Source organism: Panthera pardus, unplaced genomic scaffold, assembly GCF_024362965.1.
Source record: "Panthera pardus isolate Hobbes unplaced genomic scaffold, ASM2436296v1 HiC_scaffold_11, whole genome shotgun sequence".
Lineage (NCBI taxonomy): Eukaryota > Metazoa > Chordata > Mammalia > Carnivora > Felidae > Panthera > Panthera pardus.
In genome coordinates, this window is record NW_026526666.1 from 11866152 (window position 1) to 11892006 (window position 25855).

General features: G+C 38.2%; 1 protein-coding gene across 5 annotated transcripts in view; it reads right to left on the reverse strand.

The window, feature by feature from the left end:
- Window positions 1–4481: 4481 nt before the first annotated feature.
- The window catches only part of RAP1A (RAP1A, member of RAS oncogene family), a 78491-nt gene continuing 57117 nt past the window's right edge, over window positions 4482–25855 (reverse strand). For 2 of the 5 annotated variants that reach the window (XM_053891216.1, XM_019457838.2), the window contains exons 2-8: window positions 25186–25216; window positions 20806–20874; window positions 17656–17712; window positions 15198–15338; window positions 13448–13591; window positions 8571–8686; window positions 4482–5179 (exon numbers count right to left, since the gene is read on the reverse strand). In XM_053891216.1, coding sequence (XP_053747191.1) covers window positions 8600–8686; window positions 13448–13591; window positions 15198–15338; window positions 17656–17685 — 402 coding nt within the window. In that variant the 5' untranslated portion in view covers window positions 17686–17712; window positions 20806–20874; window positions 25186–25216 and the 3' untranslated portion in view covers window positions 4482–5179; window positions 8571–8599. Of the gene's footprint in view, window positions 5180–8570; window positions 8687–13447; window positions 13592–15197; window positions 15339–17655; window positions 17713–20805; window positions 20875–25132; window positions 25217–25855 lie in introns of all 5 variants that reach the window. The other 3 variants (XM_053891206.1, XM_019457837.2, XM_053891212.1) reach the window with 2 other exon arrangements.

Here is a 25855-nt window from a genome sequence, read left to right on the forward strand (position 1 = left end):
ACCTGATGTCTCCAATGACCTTCTTCCTGTCTTCTCCTATGCTACTCCAGTCCTGCCCCCTACTGCTCCACTGACAGCCCATCAAGGTCACCAGTGACCTTCATGTTCTCCTTTGCTAACTCCTCTTCATCTCCGAACCTCAATGATGGAGTCCCTGGACTTCTCTACCTACAATGAACACCATGATCCTGTTCAGCTCCGTGTTCTTGAACGTTCACTGTGAATCTCCTGTCCAGGTCTCTTTCCCTCAATTCCAGACTCCTATCCAACTGCCTACCGTGCAACTCTAGGATGTGACCTGCTCCTAACACTTAGTACGTCCAAAATGGAACTCCCGAGCCCGCTCCGGCCACAATCTTCACTATCTTGATTATTGGCAAAAAAATGTTGGCGTTATCCTGGACTCCTCGCTCACACTCCACTTTCTCCTAACTGGTGTCTCTGCTCCCACCCTTGTCCCTTCACAGGTTAGTCTCAGCTCAGCAGCCAGAGTGTCCTGATGATAGGTTGAGTCAGATCATGTTCCCTATGCCCTTTGCTGAAATCCCTTCCATGGGCCCCGCTCAGCCCATGCTGAAGGAAATTCCTCCCCCCCCACAACCCCGACCCAATCCTACTACCACTCCCCCCTTGCACACTCCACTCCAGCCATATTGCTAGTGCTCCAACATGCAGGCACACGTCCACCTCATGGCATTTGCAGACACTTCCCAATGCATGGAAGGTGGTTCTTTCCCCCAGGCAGTTGTGTGGGCGGCACATTTCAAATATTTACGCAAATAGCAACTTCAGCAAGGGAATAAACCTTTGACCCACCACCACATTCTCTCTGCCCAGCACTCCTATCCTTTTAACTCCTCTCCGGAGCACTCAGCATTTTACACACCACACACACACACACACACACACACACACACACAGTCTTGTGTCCTGCCAAAGACTCCCGGAGGGAAGAGACTTTTGTATCATTCACGGCTGTATCCCCAACATGCAGGTCAGCACCTTGTATGGAGTCAAAGCACTATCAGTATTTGCTGACAGGTGCATAAGGATCCTCTCTGTTTTATACGCCCTACAAGAATTTTTACATGGTTAGAAGCAAACACAAGAACTTGCACAGGGTTAAGCTTTAACAACAACAACAAAATATATTGAAAACAACAGCTCAAAATAAGAGTCACATCACTGGTAAAATGGGAAGGTTTATTAAGGTTTTTCCTCAAGAGGAACAGCCAAGCCCATGCTTCTTAAGAGAAGCAATTAGCAGGAAATGTATGTCACACCTTGGGCTCCGAACCACAGGAGGCTTCTTCTTAAAAAGCCAAAGAGTTGTATCCCCCAATACCCTTTTAAAGCTCTTCTTAATGTCTGCAAAACAGAATCCATGTTGCCTTTCCAGAAAGCAGAACCAAGCATCCAGTTCAAAGTCTCCAGCTGTTCTCGACAAGAATATTTAAGCAAGACATGGCATTAAATAAATGGACCGCGCGTTCAGCAAACCCAAGATAAAACTGCAGTAAAAAAAATATTCATATTCAATGTAATGTCTGTACTACATTTTCAAGAATAACTTGCATTTTTTACATTTTTGGGGAATAGAAACACTAAAAGCTTGGTGGCTGGACTACCTCAAAGCTTGCATTCATTTCCTTCCCTGCACAAGATGGGCTTTTTCCAGATGCTGGCCGAGCACCCAAACCACTCTGCCCTTTTAAGTTTGGAGCTGAGTCAAGAGGGGCTATTTTAATACACATTTATGTAGCACCTTAAATAAGTACAAGACCCAAATAAAACAAAAGGTTATTTTACAAGCTGTTTTCCTCCTCCAAATACCTGACAATGTCTTCACACTTTGGTTTCACAACACACATATAATTTATAAGAGCATATTTTCTGTCTTCTAACATTCTACTGCGATTGCTTATCAATGAAAATACGGAGGTAAACTTTCTTTCTGTCCCTCAGTCCTAAAAAGGAAAATGAGATACGTGAACTGACAAATATAGGTGTCCCTGATGAGGAAAATGAGGCAAAATACTGAAATGGGGCAGGTCCAGTGATGATGTTCATATATGGAGAAAAATAGCTCCCAAGTAACCTGTCTTAAATGATGCTGGTAATAAAATAAAGATCAGCACCTTCCCAAGGATTAACTTTTCCCAAGTACATTCTAATTTCAAAGAAACAGACCCTTTCACTGAGGAGTAAAAGGTGGCCAGTCATGATGGCACATCGAGAGGCCAAAGAGAAACTATTTCAAAGCTGTAGGGGAGAGAGGATAACATGCCAACACCCATATTTCTCCTAACATTCCTAAGAGAACTAACTCTGTGACCACGGCTTAATAAATGACAGTATTTTCACATCTTTGATGAATTTCTTACTTCTCTCCCCTGCCCGGTAGATTTCAAATTCTTGAGGAAAGGCCTTTACGCCTCTTTGTGAGGCAAGCAGTGTTTATTTATAAGAACAGATGGATTGAATTCATACTATTCATTCAAGGCTTGTAAAAGTATTAACTGATACTGAAGCTCCCCCTGGTGGAGGGTAAAAATATAGATGATGTATTTACTGTTTTGTTTCTAAAACTAGATCGGGGGGAGCACTAGAAAGCCATTAAAGTCGTTCGTGCTTTAGTGGGGAAAAACCATCAACTGGGACGTCAAGCCTCCTTTAAATGATATGTTACTCATATGACTAAAGCCATCATGCTTTAAAGAGTCACAAATACGAACATACCAGTTCTTGGATAGTTAGCGTATTGAGAGTCACAGAGAATATCCTTGAGGACTTTTGGATTTTTCAGCTATGTAAGATACACCAAGTGCATCTTAGTTTCAGGCACCCTGCTCTCTGGAACCAAGACTGCAGAGTCCACAGAGGGACCACATAAAAGCGCACCCAGCTCCCTTCCTGACAGGATGCCTTTCCACCTGGCTCAGCAGAGGCAGGTTTTGCTGAGATAGTACTGCGCCTCTGATTTCAGCAGGCCCTGTTCTGCGTGCTGCTGTGTGCCACCGGGGCGTTTTTCTTCGCGCTTCTGACTTCATCCCAAGTGGACTGGAGAAGAGGGTCACCAAGGAGCAGACTGGAGCTTGGGAGTTATTCTTAATGATCCCTATTGATCTGGCAAATAACCACACAATCTATGTAACAGGTAATGTTTGGCAATTTTTACTTATGTGTGAGATGTTTGTCTATGATTTTAAGTCGAAAGGAGTGTTTGAGAGGTGAGTTTTTAAGCAGAGTGACTCTAGAGGACCTTAATATATGCCACCTTGACCTGGACACACTGGCCCTAACACTTCACTTACTTATTTTCGATTTATTGCATTCATTAGATTTTTGGCCCCTCAATCCCAGATGTATGTGTAACTGGATCAGGAGAAAGTATCAGTTAACTAAATGTATTAGAAACTCAAACTCAAAAGAATACAGTTTCCAATTTTCTTTCTTTTCTTTTTTCTTCCTTTTTTTTTTTTTTCCATAATATCTTAACATTTTCTCAGGTTGGTCAGAGCTTACATTTGAAATCTTATTCTTAAATCTCAACTTAGCAGCTTATGGACTGACCACATTCCTGGAAAGTCTCAGCGAGGCATGAACACTACTTCATACCTAGTTGCAACGAGACAGTATCTAGATCCCTGAGCAGTGATGCAGACTTTCTAGGACTCATCTCCTCCTCAGTATTCAGGGACAAGGCACAGGGTTTCCTAAGCTGGTTTCTCTCCTTTGCCAGCACCTGACCGGCCCGAACAGGTTATTGTGCTCCTCTGTGGAGAGCACATCAGTCATATATGGTCACCCTAGATTCATGTCCTCATTAAGCGCCATCTTTGTAAAAACAGAGAAAATTGGGAAGGAAAAGAAAAGCACCACTATACAGCCAGCTAAACTTTTAACTTAGCAATCGTTTCCACACTATGACTACTATACTATTTCACATGTAGTCAAAGCAAAAGCAAACTGACAACATTCTTTACATGCTTTTTCACTTTTTCCTACTTCTTTCAAATTCTTCAATCTATCATAAAGCAAATTTGAAAATTCTTTCATAACATTTCGTTGGTGGGCTTCTACCCAACAAATTAACAATGACAGAAGGATTCCCCTGATGAAATGACAAGCTGTGGAAGATCTGAAATAGTAAAGTTAACCCCTGATACAGTATTAAACTTATTTTTACATATAAAAATAATACACAGTGGGATATTTTATTCAATAAGATACAATCTTTAAGATCAAGAGAGAATATACAAAACTATTCTATGTAGTCTGATGTGATTTGCTGTATAGTAGGAATAAATACATCTGGAACAGAAAGTGTGATGTCTGTTCTTAGAGAAACCAGCAATTACTGAGGGGTTTAAAGCCAAGTGTTGTGCAGGTACCAGGCATAAAAGCACATTGAAACAATGTGACCATTATAAAATAAAAGTCTTAAATCTATAAACAATAACAAAAACACACAAACCAAATGAAAATGTACTAAAATTTAATCATCCATAAAAGCTGTAATTTAATCTGACAGTAAAACACAAGAAGCAATATTAGAGTTGGTTTAGTATATTATATATTTTAGCTTTGAAAGCCATAGAAATCAGTTATCCCAGTTTTTTTTTCCTATAAAAGACCCATTTTTCCAAAGCATTATGCACAAACAATTTTAATTAGAATATAATGACAGAATGATATTTCATAATTTTTTAAATATAAAATGAAGTCAATGACTCAAAAAGTTATCTGCTGCAATGAGTTTGAGGGGAAATTTCATAATCTATATCATTACAGATATAAAGTATAATGGTTCAACTTTTTAGTGCTTGACAGGGAGGAATCATGATAAAAAGGTCAATATGAAATCATCTGATTATAGTAGCAATATCTAACATTTGAAATGCATCCATGCTCTTTTGTATAATCATATTAGAGTCAAGTATATTTATTTTCACATCTGTTATAACTGCTATTGCAAAGGAGAAATACTATTGTCTTATTTTCCAAGAGATATACACAGAGCAATTTTTTTTCTCCAGGGAGTTTGTGCAAACCAATACAAGATTTAAATTCTTCACATAATATATAAAACAGGAGAAGCCTCTTCATCAGATTTAATTTTTGAAGGTCTGGAATGCTGGCACTTCCCAATTAGGCAACAGTTCTTCATTCCTGTAATCTAGAACATCGAATAGGTAGAGATATACATATATATACACACATATATATGTATACATATACAGATACATACATACACATATGTATATACATATGTATATATATGTATACATACATACATATACGAACATATATATACACGTATACATACATACATATATATACACACACACGTATATATGTGTATATATGTATATATGTGTATATGAATCTCTTGAGGTCAGAAAATGGTAGTGAACGAGCAGATATTTAATAATATACAAAGAAACAGACTTTGGCTGATTGTTACTTGACAAATTATACTAAACAGCTACAGTAACAGGGCTATTTTAAACTCCCTTTAAAAATGTTTAAAAAATAGTTTGATTGCTTTCACAATCTGACAGTCCTGTCTGTAAAGCGGAAAACAGTGATTACTTTATTTCTATCCCATTATCATCTTATTTTTAAAAGTTCCTTTTCCAAAAAGGAAATGACACCTGTGCATAAAATTTTTTTAACCATTTCAGTACTATAGAATATTAGGATTACCACTTCTTTTTTTTTTAAGTTTATTTATTCTGAGAAAGAGAGAGAGAGAGAGAGAGAGAGAGAGAGGGAGGGAGGGAGATAATGAATAGGGGAGGGACAGAGAGGAAGAGACAGAATCCCAAGCAGTCCCCACACTGACAGCACAGAGCCCGACACGGGGCTTGAACTCATGAACCGTGAGATCATGACCTGAGCCGAGGTCAAGAGTCAGACGCTTAACCGACTGAGCCACCCAGGCGCCCAGGACTACCACCTCTAATACTGGACAGAAGAGAGGACACAGAAAGAGCTGATCCCCGTGTGCAAAGGTGGAAGACTCAACGTTAGTGGTACTGCTCAGTAGAAAAAAATTAGGTTAAAGAAAGAATTTCCTGAAAATGAATTTCTTCTCTCCTAGTCTTTAAAAATGGGACATACTGAAAAGAGATTAACATGCTTCAATACAATCTTGCTTAAAGGGTAAAGCCAGATAAACTGCCCTCAACATTCATGTACTCTTACTAAACATATACAGAACTACTTAAACGTACCCCCGACCTTTGTACTTTTTAAATGGGATCAACATGGCACTTCCAGTCTATAACCACTCTGTGATTTCTTTGCTCTGCAAAGTATTCCGATCACTAAAGAAATGACTTGTTATTTGTTATTATCCACAGAGATCTCAGGTGACTTATTGAATATATTGTTAAGCTGAATTATATATCAAAGCCTAAGAATTTATGCAACAGGATGAAAGTCTTGTTTCCAGATCTAGGCCAAGATCTCTCTCATCTAAGGTAAAACACAACATATGAAGGAATCTTCACAACAGGCCAGGAGACGGCACCTCTTCCCTTAAACGTAAGCTAAAAGAGATTTTCTGAGAACTGGAAATTAAACTAGGGTCAGCTAAGGTAATGGCATCAACAAGACAGCCAACTACAAGAGAGTTAAAGAATATAGATCAGAACAGGAACTGGAGTCCTCTTTTTCCTACCTGTGTACCCTTACCCAAACACACACACCAGCAAATTTTAAAATAATCACCTTCAGGGAGCTAATGATTTACAGTTATTGAATCAAGATTTCACTAAGAGCCTAAAGCAAACATTCGACCAGAAGCTATCTTTCCCAAATCCAAGTACCGAAGGCAAACCCCTGCTGTTTCCTCCTTTCTGTCCATTTTCCTCTACCTTCATTTAAGAAGGGGATACAATTACTCAGTTGTTTCCCTGAAGAGAATGATTCAACCAAGTCTCTGAGGAAGCACGTGTTAGTTAATCTGGTGCTCTGAAAGAGGTAATCTGCTCAATGGACCCAAGAGACTTACAAAACAGTGTAACCAACTCTCAAGTGGGAACAGCAGACTTTCCTCTAACCTGACAAAATTAGTAATAGGCACATAACCAGCATTAAATTACATCATAAATCCACTTCATGAAAATATTCTTTTATGGTATGGTTTAAAGAGTTCATGAAGACAAAGCAGAAACTGTTCAGGGGATTTAATATAAATAGAGAAAAAAACCCCAAATGGTCCCGCAGGGCCTGGTTTCTCAATTGGTAGGCAGCTTCAATGCTGCCACTAATTTCTCTCCAATGGTTTCACTTAATGGAAACTTAAGTGGTACTTACTACTTAGAAGCCTATAGACAAAACATTTCAAAGAAGTCAACCTATACCTATAAAGAAATGACTACCAAAACATACTACCACATATCTAGTGGAACGGCTTGAGTTAAAAGACTGACAATATCAAATCTGGGGAGGATATGGAACTCAAAAACTGCTACTAGACATGTAAACTGGTACAACTACTTTGAAAACCTTTTTAGAGGTATCTGCTAAAACTATCAGTTATATGGTATTAGACTGGTCATTTCATTCATACACACACACACACACACACACACACACACACACACACACAAACACACCAAACAGAAATGATGCACATGTGAATAAAGACTCATGCAAAAATGCACAGAATTAGCCATATTGGTTCTTGAAAAGAACCCAAATGTCCATTAGTAGCAGAATATATAAATATATTGCTAGTACAGTTACATGATAAAAATGAACTACTGCCATATGCAACAAGGATAATTCTCGAAAACATATTTTTAGTAAAAGTAGACATAATACTGGCTTTTCTAAATGTTAAGTTCAAAGAGAGGCAAAACTAACTATGATGTTAGGAATCAGGGTAGGGGTTACATTGGATAGGAATGACTTTTTTTTTTTTTTAACATTTACTTATTTTTGAGAGACAGAGAGAGAGCACATGAGCAGAGGAGGGGCAGAGAGAGAGAAGGAGACACAGAATCTGAAGCAGGCTCCAGGCTCTGAGCAAGCTGTCAGCACAGAGACTGATGCGGGGCTCGAACCCACAAACCATGAGATCATGACTTGAGCTGAAGTCGGATGCTCAACTGACAGAGCCACCCAAGCACCCCATGGTAGGAATGACCATTATTGATACACACAGGGGTGTTCACTTTGAAATAATTAATCAAATGTGCACTTCAGCAATTTGTTTCAGAATGAACCATGTTCCACTTTAATGTGGCATGAATTTAGGAGTCACCCTGGATGGCATTCTATTCATTCAAACACTATTTTTTGAGTTCCCATTCTGTACCTGGCACTGGGGACACAGTGGTGAACAAAACATACATGGTCCTTGCCCTCCAACAGCTTCTTCTCACAGGGAGAGAGACAAATTATCAACAGATGAAGAGATCTATGAGCTATAGGTCCCATTTACAAGTTACAGAAACTGGAAATACCCTAACAGGTGGAACAGGAAGTGGTTTGGGTTGGGGAAAGCCCAAAATAAGAGCATGAGAAAGGCATCTGTTCTGCTTTTGGTACCTTACCTGGCTCAGAGCTGCTGCTTACTGTGGGTCTAAAGCAGCAGACATGATTTCTTTTTAGGCTTCTTCTTTTCCACTGGTGTTTTTCTATTTATCTGTCTGACCAGGTCATAAAATATCTAAATAGAAACAAGAAAAAAAGTCTTATTCAACAACCATTTGAGATCTTGCTCACAAAACAATCCTGGTTCTGGTAGATGTTATTTTGCTCTTGGATCTCTGTTTGCTGCTTTGTTTTTAATGGCAGGTTTCTTAGAGGCCCCAGGTGACCTCAGGGTAAAGCAGGACTCACCAATTTACCATAAGGGAAATACATGTACTCTAAGACATTCAATATCAACCTAAGGAAAAAAAAAATTAGTTGTGAAAAATATGGTAGTGAAGTTAAATTCTTCATGGAATCTTCTATGCTTCAAAACATAATTATTAAGGGAATAGTTAATGCTCAACTTGAATCTTCACATTTACTTTATGTTTAGAAAACTTCAAATTCACACTAAGTTGCAAGAATAATACCAAGGACTGGTGTATATTCTTTACTCGGATGCACCAATGACATTTTGTCATGTGTACTTTATCATTTCTCTCTAGACATATTCTCTCTTATTTTCTACACCATTTGAGAGCACTCTGCATACAATGGGTCCTTAAATGGGTGAGTATGTACCTCCTAAAAACAAGGATATTCTTAGATAGCCATGTTAGTTATCATGCTTACTACATTTAAGCACGGATATGTTACTCTGTATCATCTACACTGCAGATCCCCATCTTATCAGTTATCCCAATAATGTCTTTGAGAGTAATTCCTTCTCCTCACCACCGCAAATGGATCCATCATCGGATCACACACTGCATGTCATTTTAATCTTTTAAAATCAGTTCTTCAGCCTTCGTCTCTCATGACATTGTTATTTCTGAAAACTGATGGCTAGTAACTTTATAGAATTTCAGTTTGGGTTTGTCTGATGTTTCCTCATGATTAGATTCACGTTATAGATTTTGGGCTGTAATAGGACAAAAGAGATAATGTGTTCCTCTCAGGATATCATACGTAAAAAAGCACATGGTTTTCGTCTCCCGCTTTTTGGTGATGTTAATTTTGGCTAAAGTGAAAAATAAAAAAAGTGTGTGACCACAATTTGAAGTGACAAATACATCTTCATTAAAACATTTCTATTAATACATCTTTTGGGTTCATTCTGGATGAAAAATGCAAGGCATCAAAGACAAAAATACAACAGTACTTATTTCACAGAAGCAGACTATTTTAATTCTGATGTATTTCTATGTTTCATAGTGCTAAGTATGCCAAAGTGTTGGAACAATTAAACAAATCAGCTGAATTTGGTTCTTTGCTATGAAATGCAAATACTCACTAATGACCTGGAATAGAAGCAAATACCGCAGAATCTCCTTACTATTACTGATTTGTGATAAATCGTGCTTTGTAGAAGTGTATCAAAAGGTCCTACCTTTTAGGGGCATTATAGGGACAAATGACACAATCTGAATATGCACTGAACATGGGCTGTGTGAATAACAATTTTCTTGATTTTAATAACTGTGTTGTGGTTGTGTAAGAAAATGTCTTTGATCTAAGAGTACAGACACTAACATATTTAGGAGTAAAGAAGTGTGATATATAAACACTGAAAAATGTTAACTGGTGAATCTGGAGGAAGAGTAAACAGAAATTCTTATTGTTCTTACATATTTTCAATAAATTTTAAAATATTTTTTAAATCATTGGTTTCCATTTCTTTAAGATGGTGCTCAGATAAAACAATTTCTATTTACTTTTTAAAATGGTCCTCAGATTAGAAGACTAAATCGTTAAAAAGAAAAAAAAAAAACAAACACTACTCAGTGATTTATCCCAAAGCTGTGATTCGTTTATATTTTTTTCTTTCTGCTTTATCCTCCCCACTCCCATCTTCTTCAAACCATTTAACTTCTCTATTATCTTATTTCTAAGAAAGTTAAAAACACAGGATATATGGACAACATGGCAGTTTGTTTCACAACTCTGAAACCCTTTAAAAACCTAATGTGGAAAAGCCACAAACAGGTTCTCCTTTGTTCCCTAGCTTCAATGAAGAAGCTGTAAGATAAAAAATAAGTAAATGGATAAACTAAAATAGTCGAAGAATCAAAACCACACGTTTGTTCATGCCAGCAGTTCTGGGTGTCTGGGACTACACTGACTGATTTTGTAATAATATCCTCAACAACTTTGGCAAACACTGCCCACCTCACAGCCACGGCTGGTTATATGATGAAGGCAAGTGCGAACTATAGTTAAGTATTTGGTTAGATATGCTCAGGGTCCTCAGCCTAGGTTCTTCCCCATTTCTCTGAACTACAGAAAAATCTAAAGGGAACACAGAGGAGTTCCTCAAACCCTCTGCCATTCTCAGTTGGGATGTCTTGATGTATTTCAAGATTATTATTCCAGCCTCAGCAAAGAACAATTAGTTCTTGATTAAGACTGATGTGATTCTGGTATTGCTATGTCCTAGTTCCAGAACATACCAAAAATGGTGTGGATAAGAGTTAAAACATATATACATTCTGATGTAGGTATCAGAGAATTAGAGGGCTACTTAGCCAAGCAGTATGTCCCCGTGTGATTTCAAATTTTTAAGTCCAACAGAAATCACTCATATATTTACAAAGCATTAGCTGTCGGAGGATAGCTGTTTCTATCAAAGGAACTCTGTAGCTGGATTATCAGGCTATAAAGAGAGAGACATTAAAAGAAACTCAAACATTATACTCTAGCATGAAATTTGTATGTCCCTCAAAAGAGTTAAGATCCTTAAACTAGCTAATCTATTCCATTTTGTTTTACTGCTTCCATTTTTGTCTAATAAAGCCTCACGTCGAGGGCTGACTGGAACAAGACTGTCCTGAAAAAGGACCTCTGCTGCACTGGAAACTGCACCCAGAGAGAGGTGCAGCAAGCGGCACGGGGGTTCCCACAAACATGGGATGCTTAAAAGGTAAGGAACACCTCCTGTCTGCTGTGCTCACTGGACCCTGGCCCAACCCAGCCCCAGCTGAGCCCTATGAACTTGGTGGGTAGGTACCAGTGAGAGCGAGAACAGGGACAGCAAGGAGCCAGATCCCTAAGACCAATCATCCTGCAGATGGTGACCCTGCTCTACTGTTTCCCTATCCAAGCTCATGCATCAATCCTAATGCTTTTTATCTCAAAGTGCTTTTTTTGAGAAAAGACTGCACTAAAACTTAAAATTTTATGAGCCACATTTTTCAAAATAACATCTGTGAAGCTGTAATTCCACAACAGAGAAAGCTGAAGCTAAAAGCATATCATACTTCCTTTTTGTTTACTTGGCAGTGAAAAAGAAATGACAGGTGAAGATCTCACTAGGACTTGTTCTCCACTAGGAGGTAAATTTTAGGGCAGGAACAGTGTCTGGATGACTACTACCCCAATGCCTAACACACTGCCAGACACAGAGGCACACAAAAAATGAAATTTATCAATTCTTATGTGCTTATAAAAATTGGTTTTACCTGTAAGAGCAAGCTTTGACATTCTTGGTTATTTGAAAACAGGATTTGCAGCAAGCTTAATTTTTTTGCCTGTCAGATGTTGAAAGTAACTCAGTCATTTTAAAACTCAGACAACAGTGGGGCTCCTGGGTGGCTCAATCAATTGAGTGTCTTACTTCAGCTCGGGTCATGATCTCCCGCTACGTGAGTTTGGGCCCCGCACAGAGCTCTCTGCTGTCAGCACAGAGCCCGTTTCAGATCCTCTGTCAATGTCCCCCCCGCCCCTCCCCCTGCTTGCACTCTCCCTCTCAAAATAAATAAATATTAAAAAAAAAACTCAGACAGTAGTCCACAACTATAATAATATTAAGTCAACGAAAAGTGACCTACAGAAGCAAAGGCCAGAGAGGAATAGCAAACGCACAGGATGCGGATAACCTAATGCACCCTCAACTCTCACCCATGTTGTAAATGAACTGAATTCTGCCTGATTGCCTGTGATGCCACAAATGACCAGCAAACTGGCAAGTGAAGACTTCTGTGCTACTGTGGAAGAAAGAAGCCTACTCTGGTTTTTGTTTTTGTTTTTTTAAAGAAGCTTATGTTAAAACTAACAGATGCAAAGACAATCTCTTAAATTTTGGTTGGTTGGTGGGGGCAGGTGGACCTGGGCTGATCTTTTAGGGATCCAGTAGGGTACTGGATTTACACCCAGGCAGGCGGGTGTACTTGTTAAGCATTCCTGTCACAGCTATGTTCTCAAGATAGTGGAAAGCTTGAGTCATGGACAAAAAAAGCCTTGTGCACCTGCTGTATCAGGCCTCAATGACTGGGTGAACTACAGTTCCATATCCATGCTCCCAAAACCTCCTTTTGAGTCAGAAACCAAAGGAAAGCAGGACTCAAAACACCCAACTCTGTGATATCCATGAGGTAATAACTGTATAACATAAGTTGATAAGCTCAATAACTACTTTGATTTTTGTATTTTCCTACTTGACTTTACAACCTCTTCACACATATGTGCATAGGTAACTGTTACAATACAAGGGTAATATGACATTTCTCACCTACCGCATATCATTCAGAAGCTTAGTGGGACTTTAAACACATTGTTTAACTTAAACTTTCTCTATGCCGATAAGGTAAACATAAGTGTCCTCATTAGTCATCAAAGTGATGTTATGCAAGTGAAGGAATATGGTTTCTAGCAATTACCTAGAGTTCTGTATAGACTGACAGAATCAAGACTGCTTAGAACAAAATTTTTTCTTCAAAAAACTTGGTTTTGGCTGTTAACTTAAAAGAAAGGTAACTAAAAAGGCACTTGTTTGTGCTGCCTAGCAGATGTAGGTTACCTCATTAACGTTGATCTTTGACTTTGCAGAAGATTCTAAAAAGGCACAGTTACACCACTGTCTTGCTAAATTCTGACCCTGTTCTTTGCCAACTACTCGCTCATCTTCCAGGTCACATTTATTGCCAACCAAAATCATTGGAACCTGTGGGAAGGACAAAACATAATATGAGCACTAGCATACTTGTTACTCTTCTAAGTAAGCAACTACCTGTCACCAATTGAAATGGATTAATTAGGATCGTAAGCTTCACCAAGTACTTAAAGAAATAATATGTACTGTATGCGTATTGAGGGAAAGAAGGTAGATGGAGGGAGAAGAGACAGAAAAAATATGGAAGAGACCCTACTATGCTCACTTGCTAAATTATTTTAAGGTTATAATCGCAACAGTGTCATGTGGACTACTACTAATAGCTGAATTCCAAGTACAAAAATCTGAAGGGAAAGGCAGCTCCTGCAATACAGAGAAGAATGTCTCCACTGGTCCTAAGCGTGGTTTAAGTGCTTCACCTCACAGGTCCAACGAACACCAGAAGTAGTGGCAAGACCAACCCAAGCGACAGGTTCTACTTCTGTATCTGACGTCCAGATCTGAAGACCAGTTTAGGTGAGATGCTAAAAAAGGACAAACAATAAAAATACAGCCGCGAAGCAGCTATGCCTTCCCTTTCTCCCCATGCCAGAAATGCTGTCCCAACTGCCAATTAAACAAGTCGCTAACAAAACTGTGTAACGTCCTTAGATAAAAGGTGTCCACAGAACAAAGTCATCTGTGAGGTGATGGACACTACACCCAAGAAAGGACTGAAGGCACATGTGGATCTTGTGTTCCAAACAATCATCACAAGTCAGGCGAAACATACTAGACCTACAGCTCCATCTTTTTCAGTTATTACACGGAATAGAGAGGTTCACATTACCAGAGTTCAGTGATTTGCATGTAATTGCCTACGAAAACAGAAGTCTCTTCGATAAATTAGTCATGGCAAAGAAGAGAACTATTCATTAGGTTACGGTTGGTAATGAGTCATATGGTAGAAATCCCTTCCGCCTACAGTATTACCCAAAGTTGAGGTCCTGAGCAGGTGCGTATGTTCCCATTAATAATGAGAGAGAACACAGGAAAACAGAAAGAAAGGTACACATGAAATTTTATATCCCAATTTAGACAACTGAAAAGGAACTCTCTGTAGTTCAAAATTGAGGTAAACATGTAAAGTATGTATTTCATCTTTGCAAAAAGGTACAAGAGCAATGATGCCATTCATCAAATAAGAATTCTATAACAAAAATAAAATGTACAAAATATAAAAATGCAGCTAATGAAAATCCTCAACATAATTCAAAGGAAAACACTGTAAGTAAACACTACCAACAGAATTTTAGAAATGGAACATACCACTATGGTTCTTACTAATGTTCTCTGAACACTGTTTCTGACATAACTACCACCTTTCAAAGCTCAACTCGAGTCCCCCACTTCTTCTACCAAGTATTCTGACTCCTCTTCCTTGCCTACTGCATTTATTAACACACAGCACAATGAGCACTTTACCATACATGCCCTCCTTTTCTATCTTAGCATATAATTTGCAAGTAAATTTAGAAAGTTGTAAAAATTTTCTGATCACAGGGACTCTTTTAGGTATGTGGTAGATACCCTCCAAATCCTCTTAACAGAAAAACAGACACTTTTTATTTGGCCACAGAGAAAGAGCAGTATGTCTTATAGAGAGAAATATACTTACATCTTCTGTGTCCTTAACCCGTAAAATCTGTTCCCTCAGGTCCTGTAAGTCATTAAACGTGGACTGAGCTGTGATAGAATATACTAGTGCAAACCCTTGGCCATTCTTCATATACAAATCCCTCATTGCTGTAAATTGCTCCTATAATAAAAAAAAGTGCAATTATAAATATGATTTCTTGAGTGAATACTAGAACAATTTATATCAGAATAATCACAAAAGTGAGCTACTGAATTTTTTCCTACACGTTATCATGATAGGAAACCTAAGACCTATTTTACAGTTTCTAGAAACTGAGGTGAATGTTCTTGTTCCCTACTTACATGACTAGAAACCATGACAATGAACTGAAGAATCAGAAGGGAGATCTTAAACCACTTTAACACGGTTTTTCTGTCATTCAGAAAACTGTATGTAGGTCCCTTTTACATATAGATCCTAATTAAATTATTTTGATGCTACTAAAGATGACCTCCAAGAAGTATTGCTAGAAAAGAGAAGTCCCAAGTACTGAATCCTTAGGGCCTCCAATACTAAGGGGTTGGGAGATGAAGACGAATCAGGAAACGAGACTCAGGACTAACCAATGAGAGAGGGAGAAAGCCAACCAAGTGTTGCTTCCTGGAAGCCAAACGAATACAATTTGTACAGAGGGTAGTGATCAACTGAGTCAGAGGTTGCTGAAAAGTCCAAGGGAGCTGAGGATACATGCAGAGGGCAGATCATGAATAATGACAGTCCACCACAGACTTGAATCGATGTGAAAAGGGGGTTAGGATATGAGGATGATCAAAGACGATGGGATAAACATACTGCAGGTTCCAGGGAAGTTGAAGGTATAAAAGGAAGTGAGAAGGAAAAACAAGAGGTGGTGAGTGGAGAGAGGGATGCTTGAAAATAAGATGAAGGCTGTGTCACAGTTATTGGTAATCACATAGTTTAGGGAAGACCATGGGCGTGAATGGCTGAAGCAGCACGGAGATCAAGACACTGATAGACCGGTGCACCTGGGTGGCTCCGTCGGTTGAAAAAAAGGAAAGAAAAGACACTGATAGGCCAAGGGAAATGGATCATCTATAATGCCATATAGATTCTATTTGGATACTAAAATCACCAAGAATTCTAACTGAAGCAGCGATGGAGAAAGTGAGCCAAAATCTTCAAGGAGTAAGGAGTGATCTGGGACACGATTAATGAACATCAACTACTTTCCAAGCTTCATGCAAGGCACTGGGGACACAGACAACTAAGATACTGGAGAAAGATATCTCCGGTAAAGAACTTCTTAATTTGGACAAGAGGAAGAAAAAAGAATCCTCGCACACTTGTGGAGGTGATGAATGGGGTAAGTATTCTTTAACTTTTGGGGTGTCTGGGAACACAGGGGAATGACTGCTGATTCAGAAGCTAAGGAAACTGGGGAGATGGAATTACAAAAGGGGGAGACAGTGAGTCAGCAGATCTAAGAAAGATGTAGTTCTAATGATCCCAAGCTTTCTCCTGGAATCAAGACCCATTTTCCCACAAAAGAATGGAAACATACAGTTTAATTAGTATTACAACTGCTCCAGCCTACTTACATGCTTTTCCTAATGACATGAAACTATATCATCTACGAAATTGTTTGGAAAATTTGTGCTAAATTTTAAACAACTTATAATATTTAAGAATAGCATCCATTTTAAAGCTTAGAACTGCCTAACAGGGAAAGTCTATATATATGTATATGGAGAAAAAAAAAAAAATCGCTTAATGTGTGCATTCTTTTGTGGCAGTATAACAGGAAATCATCAGTAATTAATAACAAAATTATACAGGAGATGACAAAGGAAGGCAATGAAAATAAAAGCAAATACTTGGAGCTCATACTACATAACAGGCATTGTGCCAAGTGATTTATAATCATTATCTCATTTGATCATTATAAGCATGCTATGATATACTAATGTCATTATACAATACTCATTTAAAGAGGAGAAAAATGAGGCTCAAAATAATCCTGAAGATTTTTGTCAGATTTTCTGTCACCAGCCCCCTGGAATGTTAAAATGCTAATAAAAAAGCAAAAACAATTCTGATAAAAAATAGTGACTATGGTGCCAAGAGACAGATTCCTACCTTAGGGTAGGAATGAACCCAGAGAAATACCTACCTTAATTACAACTCTGGATTTAAAATATCTTTTGTTAAAAGCAGTAATAGGATAATCTTTACCTCCATATAAGGAGAAGATACCCAACACACACATTTGGGAGGTAAACCTGACATACAATTTGAGACTGATACGTGGGTATTAAGTACATGTTGGAAGCAGCTGTAAGAAAATCTAAGAAGCCCTACCTTTAGGTAATTTCTTCTTAATCAGAGTGATTACTTTTACTTTACTCAGAGGAACTATTCAGATGACAAAATCTGTTCACTAACTAAAATTTATCAAAAAAAGAGAAAACATCCTTACTGTTCCTGCTGTGTCCAGGATCTCAAGCATACACTGTTGGCAATCTACTTCAACTTGCTGTTGGAGAAGGGAGGAAAAATGAAAAGTATTATCAAATCAAAATGTCAGTCTGTTTTCCTGCCACCTCTTCACTCCAAGTACCTATTAACAACTACAAAGCCTTTCACCAGGAGTTTGCTATACTGGTTGAGACTTGACTTAGTGGAATAAAGAGCAGGAGGTCTCAAGCATGTTCTATTAATACTACAGAAGCAGGACCGCTAATGCTGAGTTTAGATAGTTTCTGACCACTGTAAACTGAGTAATGATTTTTGTTACTATTAGAAGGCAATGGTTATATTCTCTGTTTAAGAAAAATCACAATAGGTACAGTTCTGACAGAAATAAAAATGTATAAAAATATGTATATTTATATGATCTTTGAAGAAAAAGTATTAAATAGCTCAAAATACAGGTAAGATTTTAGAGTAAAGAAAATTCAGCCAACTTACCACGTTCAAGTTGCTAAAGTTTTACTAAAATATACCCTAAATTTAATACATTGGAAAATTTTAAGAGATAAGGGGAGGGGCACCTAAGTGGTCAGTTAAGACTCTTGATTTTGGCTTAGGTTATGATCTCACAGTTCGTGACACAGAGCCCCACGTCGGGCCTGCTTGGGATTCTCTCTCCCTCTCTCTGCCCCTCCCCCACTCATGCTCTCTCAAACTAAATAAATTTAAAAAAAAAAAAAGAGGTAAGGGGAACACAGAGGTGCTAAAAAGAGTAACACTGAACTCATATAGTCCTCAAGACTTTAAGAAAAAGGTACTTCTTTGGAAAAGCTGTGTGCATTAGGTGAAATTTTATATACTGAGTTGTAGTTCCCCAGTGTTTTATAACCTAAAAGAAGGTTGGACTAAAGACAGCAGGAACTATCAACTGTGCAGAAAATTTTTAATCAAGAAGGGATTTAAAAAAGTGTTAAATCTTCAGAACTCTAGGTACAGATCTGTTTGTAGTTACAACGTTAGGCGGCAACTTGTTTGGGGGAAATTTTAGTATTGCAACACTATCTTCTAAACATGTAAGGCCTATTTAAAATTTTTTTTTTTTTAATGTTTTTTATTTATTTTTGGGACAGAGAGAGACAGAGCATGAACGGGGGAGGGGCAGAGAGAGAGGGAGACACAGAATCTGAAACAGGCTCCAGGCTCCGAGCCATCAGCCCAGAGCCTGACGCGGGGCTCGAACTCACGGACTGCGAGATCGTGACCTGGCTGAAGTCGGACGCTTAACCGACTGCGCCACCCAGGCGCCCCCCTAAGGCCTATTTTAAATGCTTCTGTGTCAGATCAGGGGTTGATGAGAAGCACCGCTTGGTGCTACAAACTGTCCTACCACTAAACGGGACTAATGTGGCATAATCAGCATCATCAGTAAATGGGCATGCTCAATGAATAATGAATGAGGTCTGCAGTTTCTCAAGGTATCTAGAACACAAGTTTATTTCCAACTTGCAGATAATGAAACTGCTCTGGCCAGTATGGCTGGATGAGCTTACTTAATTTAACAAAACTTATAACACTATTAAAGGTAAATTCTATAACATCCAACAACTCAATCCTTTCCACTTTGTTGAAAGGTACGTTTAATTCCCTGCCTCCCTCCTTAACATACTTGGGAAATAAAGTTATGAAAATTCCCCACAATTCTAGTCTTAGAATGAAATAAAATAGTATTTTTTGTCAAGACTATTTTTTCTTCCTTTTAAATAATCTTTATGTTTTAGAACTTGGGCTTTAGGTGCAAAACAAAACTCAGCAGAAAGTACAGTGTTTCCATATACCCTTCTTCTTGCTCCTCACTAGCCTCTCCTACCATCAGCCTCCCACACCAGAGTGGTACATTTGTTAAAATCAATGGACCTACATACAGGCATCATTATCATGCAAAGTCCACAGTTTATGTTATGGTTTTACTCTTGGTGTTGTACATTCTACGGGTTGGGAAAATGTGCAATGACGTGTACCCACCATTACAGTATCATACAGAATCCTGTATCTAATTTTTGCTAAAGATGAAATATCTTTAAAAGTTACTATAAAACTAAACAAAAATAAAAACATTCAGTCACTGGATAATTTCAAGCACAAAAGTGATCTAAACTAAAATTAAGTTCACAAAAAAAGAGTTGTCAAAAATATACCTATATTCCTGTGCAATTTTGCTATGTTAAAAAAAACCCCGGGGCTCCTGGGTGGATTCGTTGGTTGAACATCTGTCTCCTGATTTTGGCTCAGGTCATGATTTCACAGATCATGGGATTAAACCCAGCACTGGGCTCTGTGCTGACATCACAGAGCCTGCTTGGAATTCTCTCTCTCTCTCTGCCCCTCCCCTGCCTGCATGCATGCATTCTCTCTCTCAAAAAAACATTTAAACAAAATAATTAAAGGGGCGCCTGGGTGGCTCAGTTGGTTAAGCGTCCGACTTCAGCTCAGGTCACGATCTCGAGGTCCATGAGTTCGAGCCCCGCACTGGGCTCTGGGCTGATGGCTCAGAGCCTGGAGCCTGCTTCCAATTCTGTGTCTCCCTCTCTCTCTGCCCCTCCCCCATTCATGCTGTCTCTCTCTGTCTCAAAAATAAATAAACGGTAAAATAAATAAATAAATAATAATTAAAAAAAAAAAAACACAGGAAAATGTGCACACTAAAGAACACCTTACTCACCAGTAACCAAACACGGAGCTTTCTGTAGCTAAGTAGTATTCTATGAGAAATAGTCTGTCTTGGAGAAACTTTTATTTATTTTTAATTTTTTTTAACGTTTATTCATTTTTGAGGGAGGGAGAAAGAGACAGAGAGTGAGCAGGGAAGGGGCAGAGAGAGAGGGGACACAGAATCCAAAGGAGGCTCCAGGCTCTGAGCTGTCAGCACAGTGCCTTACGTGGGGCTCAAACCTACAAACTGCGAGATCATGACCTGAGCCAAAGTCAGACGCTCAACCAACTGAGTCACCCAGGCGCCCCTTGGTGAAATTTTTAAAACCAGATACAGAACATCTGTATCACTTCTCAAAAACTATTTTTAAAAACCAGTTCTGTGGATCAAGTTTTAAAGCCCTAAGGAACTATTTGTAAGCATGCGTATACAAGTTTCACATTTTACCTTTCTGTAGGAATCTTCTATCGTTGGGTCATATTTTTCAACAAAAATTCCCTGAACAAACTGAACTGTCTAGAAAAAAAAAGCAGAGAAAAGTTAAGAACTTAAAAGAAAAATCAACTACTCTTGAATGCTACTTACACCCTTACAAAGTGGCAAAGATTAAATGAAATTATGTGAAAATTCTGGGTAAACATGCAGATGTAAAGTCTCATTATTTTCTAACACAAGGATACATCCACAACCAAGAGGGCACATTATGAAGGGAGGTGTTCATATTAAAAGCCGTCAGCAAGGCTGCTGCCAACTCATGTTGTGAAACTATATTAAGTTTCAAAATACAATGAAGATACAAATAAGAAGGACATACCTCCTAATTTATGAAAAAATGAAAATTAACCAGTATTTAAGCTAATATTCCTTCGCATTATCTATAGTAACTTTTATCTCATGCCCTTAAAGCAATGAGACAAAAGGGTCTAAATTTTTAAGAACCTTAAAACAGTTTCTCTAATTGTGGGGGAAAGAGAAAAAGAAATTTACAGGCACTGAATTTATTAAATTCACAGTCTCATTCGAATTTCACGTTCTCCCCAGAAGTAGTTATTTTTCCCGTTTGCCAGCTGAGATTCAAATATACAATCTTCCTGATTCCAAAGACTTCCTTTTTTCATTGGAAACACTTCCTGCTCATCTTTTTCAGATTTTCTACTTCTCTAAGATTCCTGTAAACACAGACTTACGAAACGAGGTATTTTATCATGTGGTAAATAAAAAGTACAGAAGATGGCTGTGAAATACTGCCTGGACAGATTTAAAACCGGGTCTGGTATATTGTTGCCTAAAAGCAAGGAAGGGTAAGAATATGGCCTGAGGTCACCTACACTTAATTATGCACTAGTGTAGCTTGAGCTAAACAGATGAACCAAAATACAGTCAACTTCAAACTTCTTTCTCCTAAGCTCTTGTTCTTCAAAAGAGACTCAAGACAGAATTACACCACATCTTTTACTATTTTTATCAAGGATTTAATCACCTCATCCTCTTAGTACTACATATAATTCAAATACGGAAAACTTCCTAAATCCTTTATTCTAGAACAGAGGTTCTCAAAATAATGGTCTAGAGCAGATGATTAGAAAAAAAGTATCTCATAATACCATGACATACTCTCCTTGTCTCATAAATTTACAGTGGAGTTTTCCCACGGGTATGTAACATATGCTATAGCAAGACACTGGATGCAGAAGCAGGTATGAGAACCCAAGTGCTTTCTATAAGCCGTTGTCAGAGACTTGCAAAAATGAGAAACAGTCTCACAGGTTTCGTGTCCTTCTTGTTAAAGCAATCCTTCATCATTGTTCTGAATCTCATCCTCTCAGTTCTCAGGGACAGCTCATTCATCCATACCGACTTCTATTCTATTCCTGTAGTTTTTCTACTGAACCCTCCTCTTCCTTCCTTACCTACTGTCCTTTCTGGGTTAAAATAAAAAACGGAGACCAGCCTTGAAAATTCCCTAAGCAGATAATAACCAGTTCGGTCATACAAACAAAGCTTAATTTAGTTTATTTAGCAAAGCTAAATTGACCTAGGGATCATTTCTTGCTTATGCCTCTGGAAATCAAAAGCGAAACTTACAACTGTTTCCCAAGGTGGGTATGAGGTAACCACTAACCAATTTTCAGTCATTGAAGAAAACTCTAACACTATAACCAGTCACTGTGAAGAATAAACAGCCACTGCTTTCTCACACAATAAGCTGCTTTATAACAATATACCCTCAGCCTCATTCAGTGTTCTGGTTTGAAGGTGTCTGGTATGGAAACTGTCTTTCTGGTGTGTGCACAATAAACTAATTACTACTTCTATGATTCATTAATTTTACTTCTGTTATTTCTGAACTTTTGACACCTGTGACAATGATTCCCTTCCTCTCCTGGGCTATTATTTTCCTTTCCACATAAGCTTATTGCCTGCGGCACACAATTTGCTCTACCATCTCCTACCCTGAAATAAATATTCCCCTGAACTCCATGACCCCTCTAGCTTCACTCCCCCCCACCCCCGACCCCTTTCCCTGTTCCCTCTCATCATCAAACTTTTTCAACTATCTACAATGGTGATTCTATTTCTTCAGCTCTCATGTACTCTTCAACCCACCTCAGGACGCTTACAGCACCATAACCTTACTGAAGTTGATTTCACGAAGCCCAGCTACCTCCATATTCCTATATCATCTCCTTCCTCTACTAGACTTCTGAGCAGTCAGGTAGAGATCCACTCTTTACATTTAAGTATAACATACACTCTTCTCTGCTAGATCCTTCAATTCTACCTACTCTTTAAAGGTTGAGAGGTACCCAGAGTTCAGTACTGAGCTCTTTCTTTCTCTAGTCTGTCCCTAGACAATCTCATTTATTCCTATCGATTTTTATTTTTGATCATTTATTTTTGAAAAGGTAATTCATGAACATAGGACGAAATACAAAAGACACAAAAGAGTAGGCAGTGGTGACCAACCCTACCTACCTTCCTTTGTTCTCAATTATACAATTCCACTCCCAAGTAACCAGTATGTCATCTGTAAGCTTATTTTACCTCGCAGGGATAGTCTGTGCATTTTATACTATCTTCCCCCTCACCCGTTTTTTTTTTTTTTTTTTATAAACACAAACGGTAGTCTACACTGCTTGCTACCTTATTTACCCCTAAATAATACATCTTGCATATCACTACCTATCAGTATATACAGACCCGTTGCGTTCTTTTTAATAGCTCTGTATTATTCTACTCAAAACATTAGTATTAAAAGCTTATTTAACCAGCCCATACTGGTAGGCATTTAGGTGGTTTCCAAACTCTTACCACGATAAAGAATGTTACTGTGGACATCCTTGACCATGCTATTTTGTACATATGAACTTATATGTGAAATCTAAAGAGACTTGCTGAATTGAAAGTTCTACGCATTTAAATTAGATATCCTCATTCACCTCAGAGGTACTAATTTACATTGCTAAGAGTAACATAATTCTCATGAAATTAAATACTGTTGATATATTCATGGCACCCCAAATCCTATCACAAGTCTCTCTTTTAAGCTATTATCTTGAGGACCCAATTTCTTATGTGATGTATTTACTTTAGCATCTCACATATCAAATGTGACATGACTCCTGATTTTCACGCTCAGATCTGCTCATTCTCCAGTGTTTCCCTTCTACTTAAAGGATCCATCCATAAAATTAGTAGCTCAACTGGAACTATGGTAGTCATCCTCAACAGCTCCTTCTCTCCTAGTCCTCACATCAAACCAGCACTAAGTTATTTAATTCTCAAAACATCTACTTTTCTCTTCTTCACTGCCATGGCCCCAATGTAAGCTCCCACAAACATTAATCTGGGGTTTGGCATTAACTCCCAACTGGTCTCCTTGTGTCCACTCGGCCTCTCTTCTAAGTCACTCCACACATAGCAAAGTACTCTCTTTAAAACATATATCCAATTCTGTCAATAACCCCTTCCCTCTCGTCCAAAAAAATAAAACTAACTTTCAATGGTTTCTCACTGTCATTAGGAATAAGTTTCAAGCTCTTACATGGTCTTCAAGTCATGGTCTGGCCCCTGCTTCTCACCTCATTTCCCTCTACTTTCCTTCCAGTTCACTCCTGCCTCAGCAATTATGACCTTAGTTATTCAAATGCTAATTTAAGTTCATTTGTCATGGGGTCTCTCTTAACAGTCTGTATTTTTCTTTCAAAGTATCTCTCACAATTATAATAAGGTAGTTCTTTGTTTAATTGTGTATTTCTTATGTCTCCTCCACTATATGATAAGCTCTGAGGGATTGTGACTGTTTTTGTTCACTGTTGTAACCCTGGCATCTGACATCATATAAGCTCAATACTTACTAAATAAATACAGCATGTATACAAAAAATACCCTTTGTTTCACTTAAGTCTGGGCTGAGGGTTAGGTAGGTAGGACTTATTCCACTGGTATCTGAAATAATTAGTCTCCCCTACTGGAATGTAAGTTCCTTAAAAAATGAGAATGATCTTATTCCTCTTTGAATCCCACTCACTAGTGCTCGGCATATGGTAGGTAGTCAATAAATACTGGGTAAGTGAAAGAATGAGTGAGCCACTAGTTTACAACTACACATCTGTGGTTGCTGAATGAATCCCCGGCCCCTATGAGACAGATACTAGGCATATAAAAAATACTGTCACCTTTTCTCATTAGTGACTAAAAGTTTTAAGGCAAGCAAATATCAATGTTCTTCCTATACTATGCTAATTAAGTTAGAGTTAGGTGGCTAACTTACCAGAGCAGACTTCCCCACGCCTCCTGAACCAAGGACCACTAGCTTGTACTCACGCATGATGTGGTCTGTTTAAATACTGACAATCTGGAAAAAAGAAAAAAACCACAAAGATCAATAAACATGCTAAGAATAGCCTAAGAATGTACAAATGTTACATGAAATAATATGGTATTTTGGATTTTGTTTGCTTTTTCCCTTAAGGTCATCAGGCGGAAGACAGGCTACATAGCAAAACCATGAAGATTCTAACCTAAGTTTGTAATGACTACTACCAGGCATTTTAATTCATTAAAGATCATCTTTGACTAGGCACAAGTCATTCGAGTCTGTTCATGTTACTTCCAAGAGTGATCAGAAAATAAGGTGATTAAAACTAGTAGTTGTCTTATAATTACAATCATGAACCCAATTCTTTACAAAGCTACTGTTTAAATGGCGTAACATACTTTTTTGAAAAGTTCACTCATGAGCTTTAATGTATATGCTATTTAATTTGCTTAAAATATACAGTGATTCATATACTATTTTGTTCATTATTCTATTACAGCTGAACCATGTAAAATGTTACCTTGAAAATACTTAGGATATGAAAGAGTATTGTTGATGAAATTGTTAAAATTTTATAGGTAGGTATTAGCAATATACTCCATAAGACACAAATTGCTAGAAAAAAAAGAAAAGAAATATAAACTTTTTTTTATCTCCAGTTATGCTAAAAGGTAA